At 42.9% G+C, this 23,479-nt stretch overlaps 1 protein-coding gene and 1 long non-coding RNA gene across 3 annotated transcripts; one reads left to right on the forward strand and one right to left on the reverse strand.

The window, feature by feature from the left end:
* Positions 1–3,032: 3,032 nt before the first annotated feature.
* On the reverse strand, positions 3,033–8,742 carry LOC309674083. 2 transcript variants are annotated; one of them, XR_014269360.1, is made up of 4 exons: positions 8,643–8,742; positions 5,348–5,619; positions 3,905–3,974; positions 3,033–3,073 (listed from the first exon to the last, which is right to left on the reverse strand). It is a non-coding gene; the product is annotated as an uncharacterized lncRNA (long non-coding RNA). The 2 variants fall into 2 exon arrangements; XR_014269361.1 differs by lacking the exon at positions 8,643–8,742 and having other exon boundaries at positions 5,348–5,782.
* Positions 8,743–8,940: 198 nt separating this feature from the next.
* On the forward strand, positions 8,941–19,314 carry LOC309674262 (uncharacterized protein C10orf143). Its single transcript, XM_082486264.1, has 4 exons — positions 8,941–9,054; positions 14,585–14,725; positions 14,857–14,922; positions 18,669–19,314. Exons 1-4 carry the CDS (start codon positions 8,989–8,991, stop codon positions 18,696–18,698), a joined length of 303 nt encoding a protein of 100 aa, XP_082342390.1. The 5' UTR covers positions 8,941–8,988; the 3' UTR covers positions 18,699–19,314.
* The last annotated feature ends 4,165 nt before the right edge of the window (positions 19,315–23,479 follow it).

Below are 23,479 nucleotides of genomic sequence, written 5' to 3' on the forward strand. Positions count from 1 at the left end.
TTTAATTCTGTATGAGAATATCCATAAAAGGATTTACTGTCATCTAGAAAATCCACATCTTGAATAATTTTGTTAGTTTTGTAGAATGTACCAATTCAAACACCACCTCTGGTTTGTCTTCACCATTCTAAACTTATCATTAGTTAACACTTTTGTTACCACCTTTTGTTTCTAGTGAAGAAACGGCTTAAAGATTCCGATCCAACCTAAGTTGCATAATCAAGGAACCCAGAAGTTTATAGTATATAAAATTCCATGTATTAGCGCATAAAGCTGGAAAAGAGACTAATCTGGATGTAAGAGGGCTCTCCGTGCGCGGACTCGGCAGGCAGCGCGCTCTCCTTGGCACGTAATCTGCTTGGAAAGCAGCGTCAGGGCAGTAATTTGTCCAAGGACCGTGACAAAGGAACGCTCACACCATAGAGTAAGAGCAGGTCATTTAAACTGTACTCTTAAAAAAGAAACAAAAGATACGATAGGGCAGATCGGTTGTAGTTCTTACCATTCGTATCAGGTTGCTCTTCAGGACTAACATATTACCATTTCCCTTCATATTTGCCAAGGTAGTCTATTGAAAAGAATCAGATACAATGTCAACCTGAAATTAGATTTTCACTCCTCAAGCTCACTGCCCATAAATATGCAGCTGTTACAATTCATGCCACTGGAACCAGGATTACCACTGGTGATGGGGAATCACATTGTGAAGAAATGAAACAGGATAAGAAGAGTGAATATTTTATTTTGTTTTGTCTAATAATACTTATGTCCTTTTGATGCAGAAAGAGAGAAAAGAATTTAATCCAAGGTACAGTCTTATCTCTGTGCTGTTAAAAAGATGGTCATAAGGGATCCTGAAGAATGTTTACTGTTCTTACAAATTTAATGTAAATTTTTGACACGTTAATCAACAATACGTTATCTGAAATCTCAAAAAGCACAACAGAAACTAATCCAAAATAAAATATTAATAACTCCATTGAGTTACTCTCTTTTCTCAAGGAATATTTCTAAGAAAACAAAAGCATGTAAATACTTTTGAAGAAAACAAAGAAAAAGTAAGATGTAAAACTACATGCTCTGTTAATGTACGTTGCTACCACATTGCACCAACAGCCACTCCAGGGAAAGACCTGAAGTCAGTGTGTGACACCAGAGCAGAGTAACTGGCCAACTAAAAATAGATTCAACTCTAAGATTGTTCCCAGACCACCCTAAATCTTCATTGTTCAACAATACAGTTGTTTTCTATTACTTTTGAAAAGCAGCAAGCAGAGCATGTATCTGAAAATTTTGATAAAGTCTTCTTCACTGTTTTATCTGTTCAATGCTCATTAATTGACTACATTACCAGAGAAGGAAAAAAACAAAACAAAACAAAGCAACAGTTTAGAAACAAACTTTCAGAATAAATTAGAAGTATTTTAATGAAATTCTAAACAAATGGTATGGATCACGAAGCGAGATCACAATTTATTCATCTTAACAGTTATATGTTTGTCTTAACTGGTGTCATGATAAAAGCAGCAATTCAAAAATGCACGATAAGAAGTATGAGAAATTCAGTTCTGTTTACTGATTGCTACACCTCTCAGATGATTTGGGATTAGTGGAAGGAAGAAAGTCTAATTCTACGTATTTTCTCTGACATTTTAACTTGACAGAAAATCAGTAGCATAATCAGAAATTTATAAGAATAGAAAATCTTTGGGGAAAGCATATTTGGGATTTTATACCATATTTTGCTAAGTTTCAGAGCTTTTAAAAAACCTACTGTTCCTTTCAGTCACAAAACAAGAAAGAAACAGTATTTTTTCCCTATGAGGTATTTGTTTCAAAGAAAATAATTTTGCTTAAATTCCGAATTCTTGTGTTAGATAAATAAATCCCACAATTTCCTAATTTTATTTTAGATTTCAGATCATTAAAAAAAAAGTCCCATATTAAATAATCTAGAACATCAAGCAAATTGCATATAACCTCTTCCTGCAGCTCCTTCGTGACTAATGAAAAGCACTAGACTGTGTAGAGTGGCACAGGACACAGCGCTGTGCCATTAATAAGACTTAAATATGTAATTCCACTAACAAATCTATTTTCTGGTTGTAAATTCTTTTGCCTTTTATGTTCCCTAGTACCACACAAATCGCGCGTTCTGTTTGATCTAAGCATTTCTGCTGTATTAAAGACAGGCTTATGTTGTTGGGAAAGACTAATTTTTGCAAAAAGAAAACACGCTGTCATAGTCTGATTGACTCTTGTTTGATTATTTATTGTCCGTGTCGTCGGTCCTGTTGCCTGACCCATTTTCAGCCAACGGAGCTACATTTCCACTGGGAAGGAGGTCAGAAGACGGCGTAGCCTGCACGCTGCTCGGGTCAGCGCGGTCCAGGATGGAGGGTGACAGCTTGGCGACACGGAGATGCTTTGGGAAGGACTCGTCCTGCTTCAGCTGTAGGACAGATGTAACTTCGGGAAATAAATGTCTTCCTCTGTAGCCTGTGTCAACTACAGCTATGTCGCATAATTTAAAGCCTCGTTCTTCAATAAGGTTCACAAGACCTTTTCAAGGTTCATTTGGAAGGTAAAAACAAGGATTGCTGTTAAAAATGTATAGGCCCATTGAGACGCAGGAGAACTAAATCTCCCTAACATTAGGCTATATTTCTGGGCATCCCATATGGAGTATTTGGCAGCACGGTCCCAGGGAAACCCGGGGCTTCAATGACTCCAGATTGAACAACAGGCAGCGGGCCAAATTACTCTGGCGAGGCTCCCATAGTGCCCGGAGATCTACTGCTCACCTCAGGCTGCAAAGAACTTGACTGCAGAGGCGATACCCAAACCGGGGTGAAAGAAAACCCAAAGACGTGGCTCAGCGCGGTGGCGTGGGCGGCCGCTCCCGGGTGCCACTAGTGTGTTCCAGCCCTGAGTGAAGCAGTCGGTTCACAAAAGAATTGTGTCTTGGCTTTACATGTGCTAATTACCATATTGTAGCACCCTGCCAAAGTACCGAACTGGATATCCCTCATAGCCACGGGTTTTACGCTGTTATACTCAAGCTGGGAATTCCCTGTAAAATACAGATGTGTTTTAACATAATTCTCCTTCTAGACAGTCCCTGAACCCACGACTTTATGTGTGGCAAAAAAGTTACGGGTGCTTAATACTATTTTCCTGAGCTGTGCTTTGACAAAGACGTAACAGCAGAGAGACTGCATAATGCCACTTTGAAGAAATTACTGTAGCTGGAAGTTGATATATATATATATATATATATATATATATATATAAAAGGATATATATAAAAGGACATATATAAGCTATGTTTGGATGCAGAAATAGTATTCATTAGTACATGCGCAGTGTAAAATTAATACCTTTAGAATATGCCTAAGCAACACCTTTTCTTGTTTTATCTGGTCACATCCTTTCTCTGTTCATCGCCTATACTTTTGGGAATTTAGTCTGTCCTTTGCTACAAAAGACTTCTTATTACGCACTGATTTAGCATCTTATTTATACAAAGTGATTAAGAATAGCATATTTTTCTTGATTCTTGCAAAACCAGCCTCTTGGGCATCTGAACTGGTGAGATTTACTAGACTGTACAAATTAAGATTGATCCTATAAAAACCTCTGGTTAAAGGAAATGATTGCATTCAAAGTCAAGTTAAAATGTATATTAAAACAGATTACTTTTATTGATAAAATTCTTTTATTTTTGAGTGTTGTTTTTTTGCCTAGGGGCCTTGACTGTGACTGATGATGATACGATTAACACATAAAGTGCTCTCCCTCCTTAAAAAATCGTTGCAAATCAAGGCAGAATTGTTTGCCGTCTAGCAAGGGATATCCAAGGGTGACAACCTGCTTTCACTGAAGCAAAGATGAGATTCAGTACCTGTGCACATCCACGTGTTCACACCCTTCTTGTTGGTTCGTGGAAGGAGTCTTTATTGTCCCCATTTATTCTAGGGGGTTTGGAAAGCAGTGAACATGCAGAGAAAAAAAAAAAAGCTTGGATGTGATAAGAACGTGTGATATGATTATAAAGGGGGAAAATGACAACATTCAGAAGATGAGCATAGAAAACTTTTCATAATAAGAGGGTAGGACCGGGAAGAGGGCACTGGCAATAGTAGGAACGCATAATAGAGTTGTGAAAAAAACCTTTCGTGATAAGCAAATATGCGGTCCAGCATTGTATTTTGATTTTTGGATGCATGACACAAGATAAAATGAAAAACAGTTTGGTCTGGAAGAATGTATAGGTTTGGGAGGTGAAGAGATTGTGTAGTATGAACACCACAAAACAAAGAGCAAATATTCTGAAACAAGACAGGAATTCACTTTAAGACAGGCCGGGTCTTAGTATAATAGCAGTGGGAAAAGGCTATGACAGGTCACTAGTTTTCTTGATTAAATGTCAGTAGGAGTTGTATACACAGAACAAAACAAAATGAGGGGAAATTTAACAGGGAATCAAATACAGCAAACATGGAAATACTGACATTTTCATCTAGGAAAATGGTAAAATTAAGGCTCGGTTGAAGACCTAAAGGTATCAGTTAGCTTTGGACCAAGGACGTGAAAAAGAACGAACATGTCTGTAATTGCAGAGTCCCTGCAGTTGTGAGTCTTTCTCTAACAGCACTCAACAAGATGTGCGAAGAAACAGGCTGGACGGTGTGACATCCTGCGTAAACCTATTTACTAAGGGTAAACATGGACACAAGAAAACATGTTTTTGAGTGTGAGGGTGGCCAAGCTCTGGAGCAGGCTGCCCGGAGAGGCTGTGGAGGCTCCAGCCTTTGGAGAGACTCACAACCCCACTGGACACAGCCCTGGGCAGCCCGTTCTGGGGACCCTGCTTGAGCGGGGACTCGGGCTAGATCATCCCAAGAGGTCCCTTCTAACCCAAATGATTCTGTGAAATTATTCTTTTAAATTACGTGGTACTCCACGAAATGATGGAGTTAACAGCAGAGAAAGCATGGAGAAACAATTAGCAAATGAGCTTAATGGAGGAAAGAGAAAAATTGAGTAAATGGAGAATGAGAAGATTTGTGAGTCCACAGTTGCTCAGGATACAAGAACACCAAATCTAAAGGAGGGGATTTTGGGGTGGTACAAAGTAATTTCTCTGACAAAAAAAGGGGCAAACTACTTGCGGTTTAACCCCAGCCGGCAACTAAGCACTACGCAGCCGCTCGCTCACTCTCGCCCGGTGGGATGGGGGAGAGAATCAGAAGTGTAAAAGTGACAAAACTTGCATGTTGATATAAAGACAGCTTAATAAGTAAAGCAAAAGCCACGCACAAAGCAAAACAAGGAATTCACTCACTGCTTCCCATGGGCAGGTGGGTGTTCAGCCATCCCCGGGAAAGCCAGGCTCCATCACGCGTGATGGTGACTTGGGAAGACAAACGCCAGCACTCCAAACATCCCCCTCTTCTTTCTTCTTCCCCCAGCTTTATATGCTGAGCATGATGCCATACAGTGTGGAATATCCCTGTGGTCAGTTGGGGTCAGCTGTCCCAGCTGTGTCTCCTTCTTTCTTGGGTGCCCCCCACCTTCTTGTTGGCAGGCCACTATGAAGAGCTGAAAAGTCCCTGTCTGCTTTGCAACAATCGAAATATTAGTGTGTTATCAACGTTATTCTCATCCTAAATCCAAAACAGAGCACTACACCAGCTGTTAGTAAGAAAATTAACTCCATCCCAGCTGAAACCAGGACATTCACTCAAATCATGAGATGCAACAATTAAAGGTAGTTCCATTCCACTGCCCACCCCAGGTCCCTTTGGCCCAGGTTCCAGGGTTTAACGTTGCAATGACCTCCTCCCCTCACCCTTACCAGGCTAAAACAAGGGGCTCCTGCCGGAACAGTGCCCATAACATGTAACTCAAATACTTGGTTTAACTTTACTCCCCATTTCTGTACCTCCTCCCCAGCACTCAGTCTACGGGCCATCCCCCTAAAACGTCTGTTGGACAACATGTAGAGGGGACCCTTTCTTTCTCAGAAACTTCTGCTACTTCACTACTGCAGATGAAAGTCAGAAAAGTCCCAAGAGGCAAAATTCTACAAATTTAGCAAGTGCAAATGCAGTTGATGGTCTGTGGATGGCAACAAGCTACCTCTGACGACCAAAATAAATCTCCATTCCTTTGCTGGAGGGTGAGTTTTTTTGGTCAGGTCTCACCTGCAGAAGACGGGGCGCATCCCTAACTGAAAACATAAGCCACTGCACTTGGAGGTGTATTCATATAAAGATCAGCATGTCTTTTGTTTCCAGCCTCTTCGTTCTCAAGATATCTTGAAAAGGTTTGTAAATTATATATGCTCTACCTTTGTTACTGAACTCTTAAAATCTGGTGATGGTGGCATTTGCATTTTTACTTCAGGCCATGCAGTCTTCACAGCATAAGCAATTAATCACAAGATCACCCCTTTGGATTTGCATGGCTGTTCTTCGCAACTTACTGACGTGAGCTTTCATTCTCTTTACACAGCTAAGCTTTTTCTTATTCCGAAAAATACCCATGGAGGGAGAGAGCTGATAATCATTCAGTTCACGCGGGTACCACTTAACTCCGCAGTTCATGTGTCAGATGAGACTTTTCTAATGGAAGTGCCATTTCCCAACTTTGCACCTGCGGAAGAGGATCCCCTGCCACGTGCTGACACATTGAGACAGATGTGTCACAAAATGCTTGTTTTTAATAGTGCATCCCATTGTTCTAAACGTTTGAATATAAACAGGAAGCCAGTCCACAGTGCTAGCTATACTGGCAGGACACATAAATAGGCTCTGGGGGTGGAATTGGAAGGTGGCTTTGAAATAATTAAATAAATCTGATTTGATGTGAATGGATTTGGGTTTGGTTCAAACTCTGAAATGACTTATGCTTCAGATGTTCTGCAAACTGGATTACTCAGATTTAGGGTTATTTTTCTATCAGGCATGTCAAATGCTAAATTAAAAAAAAAAAAAATCTGTGGATTATTTTTTTTGTGATATGCCCTCAGGCTCAAAGAATGTGACAGAGCATATACTGTAAGCGCAACTGGATCCCTAGTGAAGAATAAGCTCTGGAAGGAATGAATGCCAGGGATAGCTTGACAATACGTGCTCTCTCCTGCAAAACAGCTTGATTTAGCAGAGCAGAACAGACAAGCAGTGTATTACACCCTCCTGACTGAGGCCCTCGCCCTATGCTGGCCTCAGGACCCACCGAAAATGAAATGAAGGACTCTGATTTTATCTGGGACGTACAGCGCCAGGGACTGACGAGCACTGTTGAATTCTGCTCGGTCACCTCCTCCCTCACATTTTGTTTTCCCCCTTTTAGTAGGAGATAGAGGGTGCAGAAGACACCTTGGCTTCGTTAAAGGAGGGGGTCATCCTCTGGGAAAGAATCTTCTGTTGATTTTTTACAGAGGGAATCTGAAATGAGTACCTGCGCATTCTGGATTGCTGTGCAGTTTGTGCTGCCAGCTCGCAGGTCCAAGCCTGTGCAAATGATTTTGGTCTTCTGCTGTCACGGGTGGGAATTTGCAGGTGATCCTTGGAAGCTTCTGAATGACTTTGTCTGGAAATGGGATTGAAACTCAGGTACTGTCCTGTGACTTAATTGGAAGTAATGACGGGCAGCTCATCACCTGTCATCCCAATGGGAGGGGTGGTGTGTACCAGGCAGCAGCAGGACACCGTGTAGCAGCCGGGGCAGGAGGACGCCGGGGCAGCGCAAGCCCCTGTGATGCCCAGTCCCTTACCTCAATGTCTGCGTGTAGACTGAGGTGCCTGGTTTGAGGTCTCCAAACCTAAAAGTCAAAGTCATCACACTCTGCTGCTCAAATTTGCAGCTGCTCCCTAATGCAGAGGTCTTTGGTGCACCATCACGTGGCATTTAGATGTTTCTTTTAGAGAACTTCTGCAAAACAAGCAGGAGCCGAGCCAAGGTGTTCCTCTGTGCCATCCTCGCTCCCCAGCGCCATAGGTCAGCTTTCGGAAGAGAACATCGTACTCCCCGGCTTTGGTGACGCACGCGATGCTGGGCACATGTACTCTTCTCTAATTTCCACGTGGCTTCTGATCTTTCCTGGGACCCTAAAGGAGGTTTAGATCTTTGGGAAAGATCTAATTACAAAATAAGCTGCAATCACTGATGGTAACAGCCTCGCTCCCACCGTTACCTAAAGCGATGAAGTGTCACTGCTGTTCATAAAAAGGCCGCTGACAGTTAACAACAGAGAAAACCTTTTGACTCTTCCCTAAGAAATGTCTTCCCCCCCATCTACAGTGTCAACTTTAAAACCATTTCCAGCGCACAGCGTAGCGCAGCCTCAGCCGCGCTTCCACGGGAGTTCTCTCACGTCTCGGCATCCCCTCAGCCCGGAGGCACAAAAATCACCCCGTGAATTCCGGGGAGTCACACGCACACAGGTCGGGGGTAATATTTCCGTGTTGTCTTTAACACCACCAAAAGCCCAAAGAAATTCAAAGCGAAAAATAAAGCCTGCGCTGCACTCAGCAGGCGGGCAGGATTTGGAGGAGAGGATTTAGGGGATGGAAGGTCACCGGGTATTTGAGAACCGCTTGAAATTGCCGCCCGGCCTTTAACCCTTTCCTTACCCAGCTAAGGAACACGAACAGAACGCAGGTCCGTGGAGCGGACGGACGGCGGTGACCCCGCTCGATGTCGGGCCGCCCGGAGGAGCGCAGCCCCCCTCAGCGCGGGGGGAGAGGCGGCAGAACCAACCGGAGCCGCTGACCCCGCTAAGGCCCCGCCGCAGCGAGCGCGGAGCAGCCGCGTTAATACCCGCCGTCAGGCGTTCCGCCTCGCACGGTGCCCGCCCCGGGCTCGCCCCGCCCCGCCCCGCTCCGGCCGGCCGGCAGCGCCGGGAGCGGCGGCGGCGGTGGGGCTGTCAGGCGGCGGAGCCCGACCGGGGCCCGGCGCGGCCCGGCCCTGCCCGCCGCCATGGCCGCGCGGGGGCGGCGGGGGGCGCTGCGCGCGCACGAACCGGAGCCGGGGGAGCCGGAGCGCGTGAGTTCCGCCCGCGGGGGCGGCGGGAGCCACCGGGAAAGAAAGGGGGGGTGGGGGAGGGAGGGCGCCGCAAACTTCCCGCCACCGGTGGGAACGGTCTCTCTGGCCCGGCCTGGCCCGACCGCGCCGGCTCCCGCCGTCAGCCCTCCGCCTGGCGGGGAGGCGGCTGGCTCCGGGGCCCTGACGGGACCGTGAGGCGGCCGTTGGTCCCGCGGCCGTGAGGAGACCGTGAGGCGGCCGTTGGCCCCGTGGGGGGTGAGGCGGCCATTAGTAACGTCCCCCGGGCCAAGGGCCGCCTCACGGCCCCAGGGGCGGCGGCCGGTGCCCCCTGGCGGCGGCGCGGCGGCAGTGCCGGGCCGGGGCGGCCCCGGGCGGAGCGGGCGGCGGGGTGTTGCGGGGGTCGGCGGTGCCCCAGGGCCGCCCCAGCCCGCCGTTAACGCGGGTGCGGGCGGGTGACTCCGCCGCGGGGGGAGCGGTGCCGCCGTTGGGAGTTAGTGCGGTGTCAGTGCTTTTGATCTGCCTGGAGATGGGGGGGGGGGGGGGGGGGCGCGTGCACGCTGCCATAATTTAACGTGGAATTTCACTAAGCAACCTTTTTTTTTTTTTTCTTGATTGATTGATACCCTTTTTTACCCATTACGAGCGCGATCTGGGTTTTGCTGTCCCGGCTGCAGGCTGTGCCTCACGGAACGCCGTGTTCAGCAGTCGTGTGTTGGGCTTCTGGAATAGTTTTCTGTTCCAGCTTAGCACGTGTGTGTGTACTTCTCCAGTCGGAGGCATTCCGACAAGGTGTCTCGCATCCACCACCTTGTAAGCGTCTTTCATCCTAGTAAGTGCCAAGCTGTTAACTTTGCAAGAGTTAACAAGAGTTCCAACAACTTATTATAGTATCCCAGAATTAATTGTCTGGGCTGGAAGGGACCTTTAAAGGCCGCCTAGTCCAACCCCCCTGCAATGAGCCGAGACATCTTCCGTTAGATCAGGTTGCTTAGAGCCCTGTCCAACCTGGCCTTGAACACCTCCAGGGATGGGGCATCTCCCACCTCTCTGGGCAACCTGGGCCAATGTCTCACCACCCTCAGCGTGAAACATTTCTTCCTTAGATCTAGTCTGAATCTTCCCTCTTTCGGTTTCAGGCCATTAACCCTCATCCTATCGCAACAGGCCCTGCTAAAATGTTTGTCCCCATCTTTCTTATCCTGGTGTTCACACTCTGCCACTGTTACCTGATCATCCCCATTTGTGTGTGACTTGAGCTAAAACTTGTGTAGTGAGGGGCTAGCCTCATTTCTCGGAGAAACAGGCTTTGAAGAGGAGGAACATCTGTTCAGTGAACTTTCTGACTGTGACTGACAAGGTTACATAGGAAAGAAGGAATTTCTCTTTCTCCTGTTTTTGAGGTTAGAGCGGCAAATAATAGCTTTCTTCTGGTTCATGAATTGCAGTTTGTCCACTACGGAGAGCATTAATGAGCCAGCTGCCTGGAGCCCCGGTAAAATTCTTCTCAAAGTTCTATGACAGCAACTATGTAGATAGCAGAATACATCAGTCAAGTTCTGCAACATAGATATAAAACAAGGACTTTTCTTATTACAGTTCAGAGTGTTTTCTGTGTAGGATAGCCTAGGCAAGACATTAGAGGATGGGTTTTCTTCTATCACAGCAGTTGTTATGGTCCAGATTACAACTGAGTCATCGTGGCTTAATGCATTTAAGTGAACAGTTGGGCTGCTGCTGTCACGTGCTCATTCACAGGCACGAGGTGAAACACCTACGCTTAACCTTTCTGACTGCTGAGGGGATGCACGCTAATTAAAGTGTGCTCTCCATCCTCTAGTACCTGCTCACTGCAGTGCAGGGATTTCTTAGCTAAATAATTGACAACTATTTTCGATTTTTCGCTAATGGCATGGCCCAGGTGGCAATGCAGACAAGGTGCTTTACCTTGTAACTCATAGAGCTGTGATGCTGCACAGAGTTACGCTTTAGGTCTAATATCAGAAGATTTGTCACTCTTCTTGAGATTCTGTCCTTTTTGGGTTTTAAGCCATTGCCAGTACTGGGGCTTGAAGTCATTATGAATGCTGTAGCTGGCCTTTGCAGAGATATAGCTGCATCAGCCATTCGGGGAGGGGAGCTCCAAACTCAGCTCCACTGATCCCTGGGTTTGGGGAGACAACTGTTTTGAAGTCTTAATCATCCTCTTACTTGATGCTGCAATCATGCAGTGTGCTGTGCTCACTGTTGTAACGGTGGGAGATTCCCTACAGTTTTTGTGTGCTCTTCCTCAGCTCCTACTGTATGTTATATGTGTGTACGTATGATTTCCTTTTGCCTTTTATACCTTGATGTAGCTATTTACATAGAATCATAGAATCACAGAATGGTTTGGGTTGGAAGGGACCTTAAAGATCATCCAGTTCCAACTCCCCTGCCCTGGGCAGGGACATCTCCCAATAGACCAGTTTGCTCAGAGCCCCATCCAACCTGGCCTTGAACACCTCCAGGGATGGGGCAGCCACAGCTCCTCTGGGCAACCTGCGCCAGGGGCTCAGCACCCTCATAGTGAAAATTTTTTTCCTGATATCTGTTCTAAATTTCCCCTCTTCCTGTTTGAAGCCATTCCCCCTCATCCTATCACTCCATGTCCTTGTAAACAGTCCCTCTCCAGCTTTCTTGTAGGCACCCTTCAGATACTGGAAGGGGCTCTGAGGTCTCCCCGGAGCCTTCTCTTCTCCAGGCTGAACCCCCCCACCTCTCCCAGCCTGTCCTCCCAGCAGAGGTGCTCCAGCCCTCACAGCATCTTTGTGGCCTCCTCTGGCCCCGCTCCAACAGCTCCGGGGCCTTCTTATGTTGAGGGCTACAGAGCTGGACGCAATATTCCAGGTGGGTTCTCCCAGAGCAGAGTAGAGGGGCAGAATCACCTCCTTTGATCTGCTGGCCACACTTCTGATGCAGCCGAGGATACAGTTGGCCTTCTGGGCTGTGATCACGTATTGCATGTATTTCAGAAACTTGCTTTAGGATGGAGCTCAGGAAGCTCTGGCTCTTTTAGGAAGGCCAGTAAAGAATAAAGATTTCCTAGGCCAGAGCTATTCACATGGCCTGCTCTGGTTTGGACTGGACTGCAAGCAGAGTTTCCCAGAACAAGGGCCTGCGTGGACCTCACATTCCATCTGCTTTCCCAAACTGAGCCATGTGCACCTCTTTCAGTAGGGAGCTGGGCCCTAATAACAGGGAGCATCTACACGCAGCCGTCATTGTCCTTTCGGTAAAGGTATCCTGTGGAGCTAAACTAAGTAAAGCTGGGCTGGACAGAGACCTGTTTTATACCTATAGAACAGCTGTTTATGAAACACAAAACAGAAGCTAGCCAGGCTTTTAAAAATACGGTAAACAAAACAGAAATTACATGTGAAGAACATATTAAAATTATAGGAGATTTTTCAATCCTTACAGCTAAATTAAAAAAAAAAAGAAAGGAAGTTTTAGTCTTTCTTAAAAATATTTTCTGTTGCATTTAGGTTAGTTATTTCAATGTAGCAAGTTTTTGCACCAATTTAGTTTCACTGTTTATGAAAGGCAGTGCCTGTGAGGCCTTTATCCTGTCAGCATCAGTGAAAACACATGTGTTTTTCCAGGACTTCCCATCTGGCAAAGAAAGTTACAGAATATCTTCTCTGCAGAGAAACCTGTTTTCTGCCTGTTGTAGGATAGTATGTGATTTGCTGTTGGTTGTCTTAAACTATGTTTCCAAGCTGGATGCAGTGTGATCGTTCCCTAACAAAAGTAGTCATCTTGATGAAATCCTTGCTTGCCTTTTGAATAGCGAGCTCGTTGATCCTTATTAATCACAGGCTCTTTGAATCCTGCACTACGTGTGTTCTGTTCGCAGGCAGGATTGATGTATTGATCATTTCTTTCCTAAGAGAGAGAATTCCAGAGAGTGAAGTCTTCCCTGATGCCAGCCTCTGCTAGAAACTTCCACAAATTGTCTTGGCATTGGTACGCTAAGTTTGTCAGCCATCTGCTCTGCATGCTGCATTCCTGTCACTGATGCTAAGTATCTTAACCCACCCAAAAAAAACAATACCTTGAATTTATTTTTAATAAGCCAAATTTCTTCTGATGTATGGCAGCAAGTCATTTTTTTCCCTTTTCTCCTTCATCTTACACATCTTGCTAGTTACGCTGCTGTACCACTATGCTGTACCTTTTAATAAAGGACGAGTTCTGCAGCAACAAAGGGAAGAGAATGTTTTCCCAGTGGAAGGCGGTCTATCTTTGGAGGACCTTCTCAGACTTTTTGTTATTATATTATTCACTTTCTTAGTACAATACATATTTCACTTTTTGATTTACTTCCCATCCAAATATCCTGTATTTCTTGATGGTGTTCTCGTTTCAACTGTTTTCCGCTGAGGTTCCCGTTGTATTGATCCATTTTATTTTTGCATAACATATTCAAATTTTAAGTTTAGTTTCCATGCTTCAATAGTCTGTTAGTTCTGTGGCAACACATCTGCTGCCTGTGAAATTATATGCTTGTGAAAGAGATCGAATATTGTTATTCCTTAAACAAAGTGTATTCAGAAAGGCATCAGAAAAAAATTTCAAAAGCATGTGTATCTCTTTGGAATTCAGAGTCAGATCCTGAAACGTCTGTGTCAGTTTTGAAATTTTCCATTATTCCATTAGTTTGCTGTTACAATTTCAAGGAGGCCCTGGGATTTAGGTAGTCCTCCTGTTGCATGGGATAGCAGTCACAGGCCAAGGATATTCTTCTTAAGGTTTCCAATCAGTCTCTTCCACTGACTTGCATCTTAACCTTACCAGTTCCTAACCCGGTTCTCGCAGAGTAGTAAAGCAGTATTTCTGGGGACCACTGATCTTGCGTTGGGTTGCTGAGCACTGTGAGAAAGACATCCCTGCTTACACCAGCCCTTTCTCCGGAGGTGGGTGCCTTTGATTCGCGGGACACCCAAGCGTCATTCAGTACTAGATAACAGCTCAGGTTAGAGCTGAGGGAAGTTAATTGGTGATATAGCAATGGAAAGCTGTAGAAAGGTGACAGTATTCACAGAAAGATACAAAAATCATGACAAAATATGTCTTCATAGCTGTCTGACTTGGCTTCAGGGTTTTCCTTCTGTTTCCTCGATGTAATTAGTCATTTCACACAACTTCGCCTGATCTGCTCCTTTGATAAACGCCATCCTAAATTATACACTAATAGAGGGTGAAGTGTGCTCTTTTCCCAGTAGCATTTTATCCCCAGTTTATGAAACTGAGGCACAGAGACATTTAGTGAGATCTGCGGATTCTCCTGCTGCTCCAGCAAGACACGCAGTGTTAAATAGAACATTGTGCAGTTCTGGCCTAGGGTCTGGTAGTCTGCATTTTACTAACTTACTGTTCTTCCAAATGAACGCAAGATCCCTATCAGTCATAAACAATAAAATCCCGAAAGCCTGTATTCAATGGCCTATGCCTTGCAAAGACATGTAAATATTGCTTTTAATTCTTTCAGAAGCGAGCATGCAAGCCATTAGAAACCATTCCAAACGAGGCTGATTCTCCCTTTGTTGATGGTGCCATGGAGCTGGATTCTAAACAGAAAATCTCCACTGACTGTTGTCCTTGGGCTACAAAGACGAAGCAAAATTCAATGGTATGTTTGCACTGTCAACAACAACTATTTTTCAGAAGAACACTTTTAAAATACATTTTATAATAAAATTGCAAATAATTGCCCTTTTTTTTTTTTCTTTTGATGGCGTTGTATATGTTTTTGTTCATTAGATTTTCGAAAACCATGGAAGCAGAGGTACTGCCCAACCTTGCCCAAGATGTATTGCTGGAGAATCTGTAAGTATATTAACCTTCTTTCTGTGACATAAAAGATAGACTTGTTCTTAAGTATTAGATCCATAAAACATAAAGTTAATAAAAACCGCAATTACACTTCTCAGGAATAAAGCATGTAAATAAAAGAAAGCAGATTGATTTAGTGTTTCTGAGGTACGCCAGCAGAGCACGAACTAATATGTTTCCAGCAGCAGTTGGAAAATATGGAGACTGCAAACACATTTTTCAAATTCACTCTAAAAAGCAGAGTTTAGGAAGCAACGGAAGCAAACAGAAATGTACAACTTCCTCTGCCCCATTTTTATATCTTCCTTGATTTACTGTGTCATAAAAAAATATTAAGGAATCCCATTGTATCTCCTCTTTTTTTCCTCTAATTGGATACTTCCTTTCCAAAGAGCAGACATAGCCTAAAAATACTATGCTGTGTACATAGCAGAGCTAGTTTTAAATGAGCTAGCTAAAGGGCCAGTGGCAATCAGAACTCGCCACGGGCAACTTGGCTTTTCTGAAAAACAGTGCAAGTATTTGGGACAGCTGAATAGTGCTGAATTCTGAGCTGATTCCAATTGGCTCTTCTTGGCATCCAAAGTCAGCTGTTTAAAACCTGTATTCTTTTATTTATGCAGGCTGTAGCCACAGCTATGATTTCGCACCGTGTAGCATGCTGTAGTACGGCAGCAGTAGCACTAGCATCTCCCGCTAACAGATGACAGTGATCTTTACCACACTCTTTTTCTCCCCTGGATAGAAGGCCAGATCCCTCAAGAGATAACAGCTGGTAATAGTGAAAGAGGTTATGGTATTCCTACAGTTTCATTTTTCATGCAAATTGTCTAACCAAAGTTTAGGAAGTTTCATAAATGTGTGGGAGCTACCCTTGGCTTCTGTTTGCATCCTCTGCATCCCTTTGAACCATCACACAGAATCCCTCAGAGAGCCAAAAATGAGGAGAGTTGTGAGGGAATGCCATGCATTTCTTCAGAAAGGCTAAATGTTTATAGCAAAGTCTTTGATTTGATTGAATTAATGGCAGAATTTCCATTGAATGCTATGAGACCGAGGTTGCTGTCATCAGTCAGGAGCTGTGACTGAAAAGACTTTTACTGTGTTAACTTATTTCTGCTCACCTTTAAAAATAAAATAGAAACCAGATCCAGGGCTGGCTTAAGGAATATAGAAACCGGTGTGACCACCTATGTGGATTACCGAGTTCGAACTTTCCAGATGTGTTACCATATTTGGTGGCATAGAGAACATCTCGGGGAATAAAACCCAAAACAGAAAATAACATCTTGGGATTAAAACCCAAATTGGCACATTGGAAAGTCAGTTTTGTTGTATTCTGGAATTACAGTGACAACATAAGAGTTTGTAAAATTCTTCTGTATCAGTGACCACTTAATTTTGGAAAATTATGACTGAGTACAAATACCATAATTCCAAATAACACCATTTCTATTTGAAGTCAGATTAGCCTGACGTTTTGTTCCTATGGCCTAGTAATGAACGTGAGATGAAGGCCAGGTAAGCTGAGAAGGTAACATTCACCTCTTCATTCATTCACTACAAACATCTCTGTAGTGAAGTTTGGTTATAAAGGATGACCTATTCACTTTTAAATGCTTTTCAGCTACAGCTGTAAGAAACAAGGAAAACAACTTGCTAACTTTACTTGGTGAGAACTGGAATCTCAAAACTAAGGAATTTTTCTACTTGACTGTCCTTCCATGCTTTCAATATAGAAATTCAAAGCATAAAAATACTCAAGGTTATAAAAATCTGGAGCCCTTGTACAGCTACTCGCTAGACATTTTGCTAAATTAGCCTCATATTATTGAGTTGAAAAGGAAAACGTGTTGCTCAAAGCAGGGTGATTTTAAATGTGACTGATTTTAAATATTCTGATTTCCATGACACACCCTGTGATGGGGGAAAAAAGTTTACCCCTGTATGGTACAAAATGTCAAATATAATTAAGAGTTTGAGGAGTAACATACGGTGTTTGGTAATGGAATAATGAAGTTAGCGTATATATTCAGTTCTCCATTATTTGAGTCATGGGGCTGGAACTATCTGGATAAAAGAAAAATGTGACTGCTTTTGCACTGGTAGCTTGCTCTTGCAGAGAGGAGGGACTCTTTTGCTCCCAGTTCCTGTTAGGAGGGTTTGCTGCTTTGGACATAATGCCACACAAAGACAGCACTAGAGCAGCCGGAATTGTGTTCTGGTATAGCTGAATTGTTGTGTTGAGCTGACGTAACCACCCTGATATAAACCGGCTCGTGTGAGCGCCCTTGCGCTCACAGCACGATTCAGCTAGAACCCCTCTACCTGGGGATGATGAACTGGTCGTATAGTTTTATTAATTGTGTTCTCTTCAGATAATGAGCTATTTGTGGCCAGTAAAATAACAGATAATACAGTTATATTTCAAGAAATTGAGTAGGAATTATATTAGTAAATTATCTTCATTCTTAAAATAATAAAAAGCTTGTACTAAGAGTATAATGTCTAGTAAGCCAGTAAGAGCTCAGATGACTTTCTTCACAGTTAAAATTTCACTTCAGGGAAATCGGAGACTGTGACAGTGATTAACATGCATCATGGAAGTCCTTCAGAACAGCTGACATGAACGGAAGGGAGGAGCCTACAGATAGCAAGATAAAGAATGTTGTAATTTTTTTCATAATAATAATAATAATAATAATGCTAAAATCCTATAAGAAGCTTTATTCTACTGATGGTAAGGGCATTCAAATAAATTAAAACATCCAAACTGGAACAAGTCAAACACAAAGCATATTGGGCTGAGACAGTTTTTCATTGGTGTGGGTACTGTTACCAGGATTGTATTTTGCATCAACAAATCCTAATACTTACTGAGCTAATGAGTCCTGTGCAGAACCTGACTAACATCACAGCTTCCCTGAACACTTAATTCTGTGTCGCTACTATAAGTGCTGTGAACTTCAACATGTCTTTATAGGCATTATCACTATTAGGCTTGCTCTCTTAACTTTTAGACCTCTTTTTCTGTATTTAATGATTACCACGTTTCAGAAGGAATAATAGATGTGTGTTAAACCACAGTTTGAGAATACTACTTTAGTTGCATTTATTTTTTTATAAGCTTTCTTTGGACTAAGATGTTACTGACTAAAAGCAGGGACTTGGAAGAAGAGGAAGTGGTCTAAACTAGAAGGCAGCTAGGTGGGATACCTGGGTGGAGAGAACACCACCATCATTCTTGAGATTTTTCTGTGTTACGTGATAACTAGGGCTAACGCCTTTTTTATTCTGAAAACATTACTGTGAATATATTCTTTAAACAAATAGTGTGATATAAACAAATGCAGACTTGAGTTTAAAATAAAAGTTGCCAACCAGAAAGTAAATTACTGTTCTATCCTCAAAATCTTTAAACATTAATGGTAGAATAGAATAAGGTATATAAGTATGGTGATAAAATTGTCTATATTCTGTATGGGTATATTTTAACTTCATGTGCAAAACAAGTATCATAACTCAGTGGTGCTGCTTATACAGACTACACTGAACATTGCCTTTACTGTCCAGACTCTTTAGTTGTCCATGAGTCCCTCAGGGAAAAAAGGGAATATTTGTGAAGCTGTTAGTGGAACTGTCAGTTTCTTTTACAATAAAGTTTGAAAACATATTCTGACAAAAAGACTTTGGTTTTTTGATGAGATAATTTTGCGTGACATAAGATTTTGTCATTTCAGGGACACTTCAATCATATCCTGGGCTTCTAGAAGTTGAGAGGCGGCGGATCAGCAACACTGCTTTTCTTTTTGAATTCTGAAGATGCACCTGTGAACCCTGTACAGCTGGGTGTCTGTGCCTGCGCTCACGGCCCGGATTTCTGCGTGGTATTCAGCATATAGCAGTCTGCTGTATGTGTTACTCTGTCAGTGCACAATTACAGGTATCATTGTCTTTACACTTGGAAAAATGCTTCTGCTTTTAAGGTAGCTCAGTCTATGTTAAAAAAAAAAAAAAAGTTGATTTAATGTGTTACAGTAGTTAAGTTGATCTGGCCTTTGGCCCAGTCTTCACCTGGGACTGGGCCAAAGGTCATGTTGATACAAGAGATTTTTTCACTTTCTCTGATACTGTTGGAAAGCAGTCCTTGCATTTACACGGGTACCGAGCCTGCAGTTTGAGCTCAGCCTGTGTACGCAGGCAGAAATGAGAGGCCAGAAATGTCTTTATTTTTAGATGGCTATTCAGCTGTGAAGGGCAGTAAAAATCCTATTGAAACTTATGTTTAAATCCAAAATATGCGTCCAATTTGGGTATCTTATATGCTAAACTTCTAGTTTGTTTATAACAAGCAGAGTTTGTGAATATGGCAGGTAAATATCTAACAGAAAAAGGAGTATTATTTGAACAACCCTCCGTAAAGCAAAGATGAATAGTAATTCAGCTGTGTGGAGTCCTCACAAAGTTGTTAAGATATCCTGACTCTGTCTTTCCAGTTATTGTGATGTTAGAACAAACCTGTTTAAAAAGTCTTGAACTTGTCGTCCGACATAATTTTATTGGCTTGTCACAAATAATTGCATCTATCTTTTGCCAGTGTATAGGAGTATATAATTTTTAAACACATCCAGATTTTTAGACTCTAAGATAGCAGAGTTGTGCTATTTGGGTGTGATGCTTCAGTGGCTCCCCTGCTTTAGGCAGAAGGCTCCTGAAAGCTCAGAACGGAATGGCAGTGCGTTAGCCCTCTGCACTGGAGGGAAATTGCTGTGACCTGCTAAAGTTCACAGGGAAAGCAATCTCCACTGTCTGGAGAACTGCTGAGCTATTGCTGTGCCCTGCTGCCACTCAGCTTTTGGGCAGAGTTCAACCCAAAACAGATCTGGCAGGCATGACAGCATTTGGCCTCTCCTGTTCTGAGAGTAGCCAGGAGCCAGTTCAAATTAAGATGGTAACTACAAAGTTGCAAAAACATAGTGACAGGCTTTTAAAGGTTGGTTTCCCGGTGGGGTTTATAAGGCTGCAAAATCCTTAGACAAAGGTTTTTCAGAGTCCTAGAATGCTTCCCGCATTGCGCGTGGAGTTGTAGTTAGCACTGAGTTGACCGTTATTAAGGCGATATTCCTCCTAAATATATGACTATCATATAAATACTGAATTCAATTAAGTAATAGATGAGGAAATAAGTCTATAAAGCAGACCTGCACTAAACTGGCATATATATGGTTTCGTTAGGAAAGAATGTTTCCTCCAAGCCAATATAAATTTTAGTTACATTGAAAATAAATATTTCAAAGTGTGAAAATTTTCAGACTCTTCACAATTGTCTTCAATCGCAAGAACAGTACAATCTGTTAAAAGATCAAATCTCCGAGAAACCCAGTTGTTTTAGAAACTGCATTGTCCCTGCTGCCTTGAAGATCCGAAACTCATCTTGAATCCTCCCGCTCCCCGTGCAGGTTGATGCAAGCCACAGTACCCATCCAAGCTAGAAAGGAACGTATCCTCACTTGAAACAATAGTATGATGAGTAAATCCCCATATACTGATATCAGAGTTTGTCAACTCATGCAAAATAATAATACAACGTGTTTTTTAAAGACTGAAATTAGATAGTTTTTACCAAGATAAGTAGATCATGTTTTGTGGGCAGTTCATTTTCACATTTTCCAGGCCTTGTTTTTCAAAAATCCTGGTAATAATAGCAGCCAAAAAAAAAAAAAAAGATGGCTGGGGAAGTTGAAATAGCTGCTTGAAGGTAAAAGGCTAGAAGTTATTTGAAAGTTCTGTTACTGCAAAATGACTCAAAACCTGTTATGCTTCATCAAGTAAAATGTATGACAAGTAACGATTAGTAGAACAGTGTATGGTCAAAATTTAGGGTATCCAAAGAAGAGGATATCAAAAGTAGACTTGGACTCCACGATGGAACAGTTTTCTGCTAGAATATAGAGCAAAGTAGTACACCATCATGTTTAAAACACGGGCGATGTGTCTATGGATTATCAAACCAAAAAGGCTGCTTTTCATTTAAGTAACTCAAATTTTATCATGTTAAGAATTCACAGCTACCTGCACATATATTTCTTCTGCTTGCTTTAAACTTAAGTGCACCTTAATCTGACACAGAACATGGTAAAAACGAGAACCAACTGGTTTTCCTTATGGTCCTTGTAGGTCTTGTGCCATGTTCTTTTTAATTCTTCTCCTTTTAGAGTACCCATTACTTGATTTTTGTAAATTCTTACTGTACATAAATCACAGGACTGGCCATAGTTTGTGGCTGCATTACAGAATCTGATGAAGTCATACTACTGTTCGATTTTAATGTAATTTTTTTGTACCGGTCTTCCCATTGTTACTGTACACTGTGCAGGTATTTTATTACGCTATCCACCCTGACTCTCAAGACTGTCCTTGGAGATAACTGCATCTACACAGCTGAACAAAATAGGAGAACTTTATCCTATTTTTCTTGCCCAGTGACCTGCAGTGTGAGCGTGGGCCTGTTGTACTTCCTTTACGCTGTTAAAAATGTAGCGCTGCAGTTTACATCAGCTCTAACTGATTAGTAGTTATGTTACTCAGATGAACTTTTTGAACTTCTAAATTCTATGCTATAGGAAGTAAACTTGAGTAAAATGGTAGGGATTTTTTTGTTTTTAACTATAGCCTTGTGCATTCTCCAGGAACACAATATAGGGTGTAAGTCAGATCCACTCTATAATAATATTTAAATACACACACACACCCCCCCCCGTTCCGCTACCAATTTCACCTGCTTTGAGAATGAACTCCAAAAAGGGGTGTAGAAGTAGATTAGCTAGCGGAAAGTTTAACTCCCCTCATTTTCAGCCTACCCCAGTTACCACTGTCACATAGTTCTACTGCGTCTTGTCAGTAAAATACAGTAGTATAGAAATGGAATGAAAAGCGCTCGGCAGTTACCATCCCTGCTGCACCGTAGCACAACTGGGAACGAAAGAGTATTAAAACCCAGGTTTTTGATACAGAACTGTGATGCCTTTCTTCCTTAGCAAAGATTTCTGTGAAAATTCATCTGTATCTTTCTATTCCTTCAGAGTCGATCAAGTGTTTTAATTTTTGCATCCCCAACATTTCAGTTTCTGGGATAATCATCCCTAGTTATTTAACTGCGAAAGCACCAGACTGGGTCGATGGAGAACACCTCGTTCGATACCCTGTGTGCTCCAGTGACTAGTAGCAGGCAGACGCGTGGGAAGGGTCCACGAAACGAGGCACGTATTGAAGGGAAAGACGTTTTACAAACTCAAAACCGGTATTTTATATCAGGTTTTGTTGCGGGCATCCTTTCCTGCCTCATAGCTAAGCCTTGAACATCAAATACCACAAAAATTACAAAAACGTCAATAGTTTCCAACAGTATTTTTTTCTTCACTATTGTTTGTTGATGTAAAAATGTATTGGCTATCAGGAGAATGTGAAACTTGCCTTTGCTCTTGTTATTAAGCATTGGTATCTTCAATATTTAAGTAGTTCCTGTATAACTTGAATTCAAGCGCGTGTGTATGCTCGCACTTCATTTGTGCAGTGTAAGGATACTCTCCCTAGTATTTGTCAAAAGTAGCAGCTCCCTTCTTTCTGTTTTTCTCGAGTTGGCTTATAATATTAATATTTAACAAAAAAGAAGAAGAAACCTTTGGGAGTTGCAGTTTGAGGCCGGCAGCAGAAGGGTAACTGCGCTGTACCTTTATATTAGCGTTCTACAGTCTTCCTCGTTGCGGGAAGCCATAAGTCCTCACAAAAACTTGAACAGATTTTACTTACATTTCTGGGACTGCTACTGCTGGTAAATAAAGCATTCTGGCTGGGTGTTTGGGTGAGGTTCCGCGTGAAGCGCCCCAAAGTCAGCTACCCGGTGTCGCTCAGGGGGGAGCTGGCAGCGATGTCCAGGCGTTCGCCGCGTCACGGGGCCGAGCAGCACCCGCGACATCGCTGTGCCCGCTCCCCCGGGGCTCGCAGCGCCTTCCGCAGCGTCGGCTGACCCCTCCAGCCGCCTGCAGGCATGCTGAGCTCTGCGGAAACATCCTCCGCGTCCCTGATTTTTCACAAATGAGAATGCCTACGCCGCTGGATAAAGCGAATCTTTCAGCTCGGAGGCGATTCCTTACTCCGTGCTTTCTAACGGGGGAAGGAACGCTTTTATCAATCAGTCAGCAGGAAAAGAAACTGCAGTTTGATGGTTTAATCTGTTGAAGGTTTCTAATTATAGTGTTTCAAATAGGTGTACTCTGTGTGTAACGTGTTTCGGGATTTGTCAGTCAGACTCATAAAGCTGCTGTGAGAGGTACAGGTGAATGCCGTACAGGTTGGGAACGGTGAATATTGCTTTAAAGCAGATTTGTGTCAAATCTGCAGTAGAACCACAAATTTATTTTTGTAAGACTTCTCTTCACACTGTATAACTATAAAATTTTGTTTTATTGATAAAAATTATATACTCTTTATATTTCCTAATACTGTGGTTTGTACACAAAATGACCTGAGTGATCCTTTATTTACGTGTATA

Source organism: Vanellus vanellus (assembly GCF_965231255.1).
Source record: "Vanellus vanellus genome assembly, chromosome: 7".
In the NCBI taxonomy this organism is placed as follows: Eukaryota; Metazoa; Chordata; class Aves; order Charadriiformes; family Charadriidae; genus Vanellus; species Vanellus vanellus.

Coding starts and splice junctions, on each gene's coding strand:
- LOC309674262 (XM_082486264.1), top strand. CDS start 8,989: ATGGCCGCGCGGGGGCGGCGGGGGGCGCTGCGCGCGCACGAACCGGAG. Junction 9,055..14,584: donor AGCCGGGGGAGCCGGAGCGC/GTGAGTTCCGCC, acceptor TAATTCTTTCAG/AAGCGAGCATGCAAGCCATT. Junction 14,726..14,856: donor AGACGAAGCAAAATTCAATG/GTATGTTTGCAC, acceptor TTTGTTCATTAG/ATTTTCGAAAACCATGGAAG.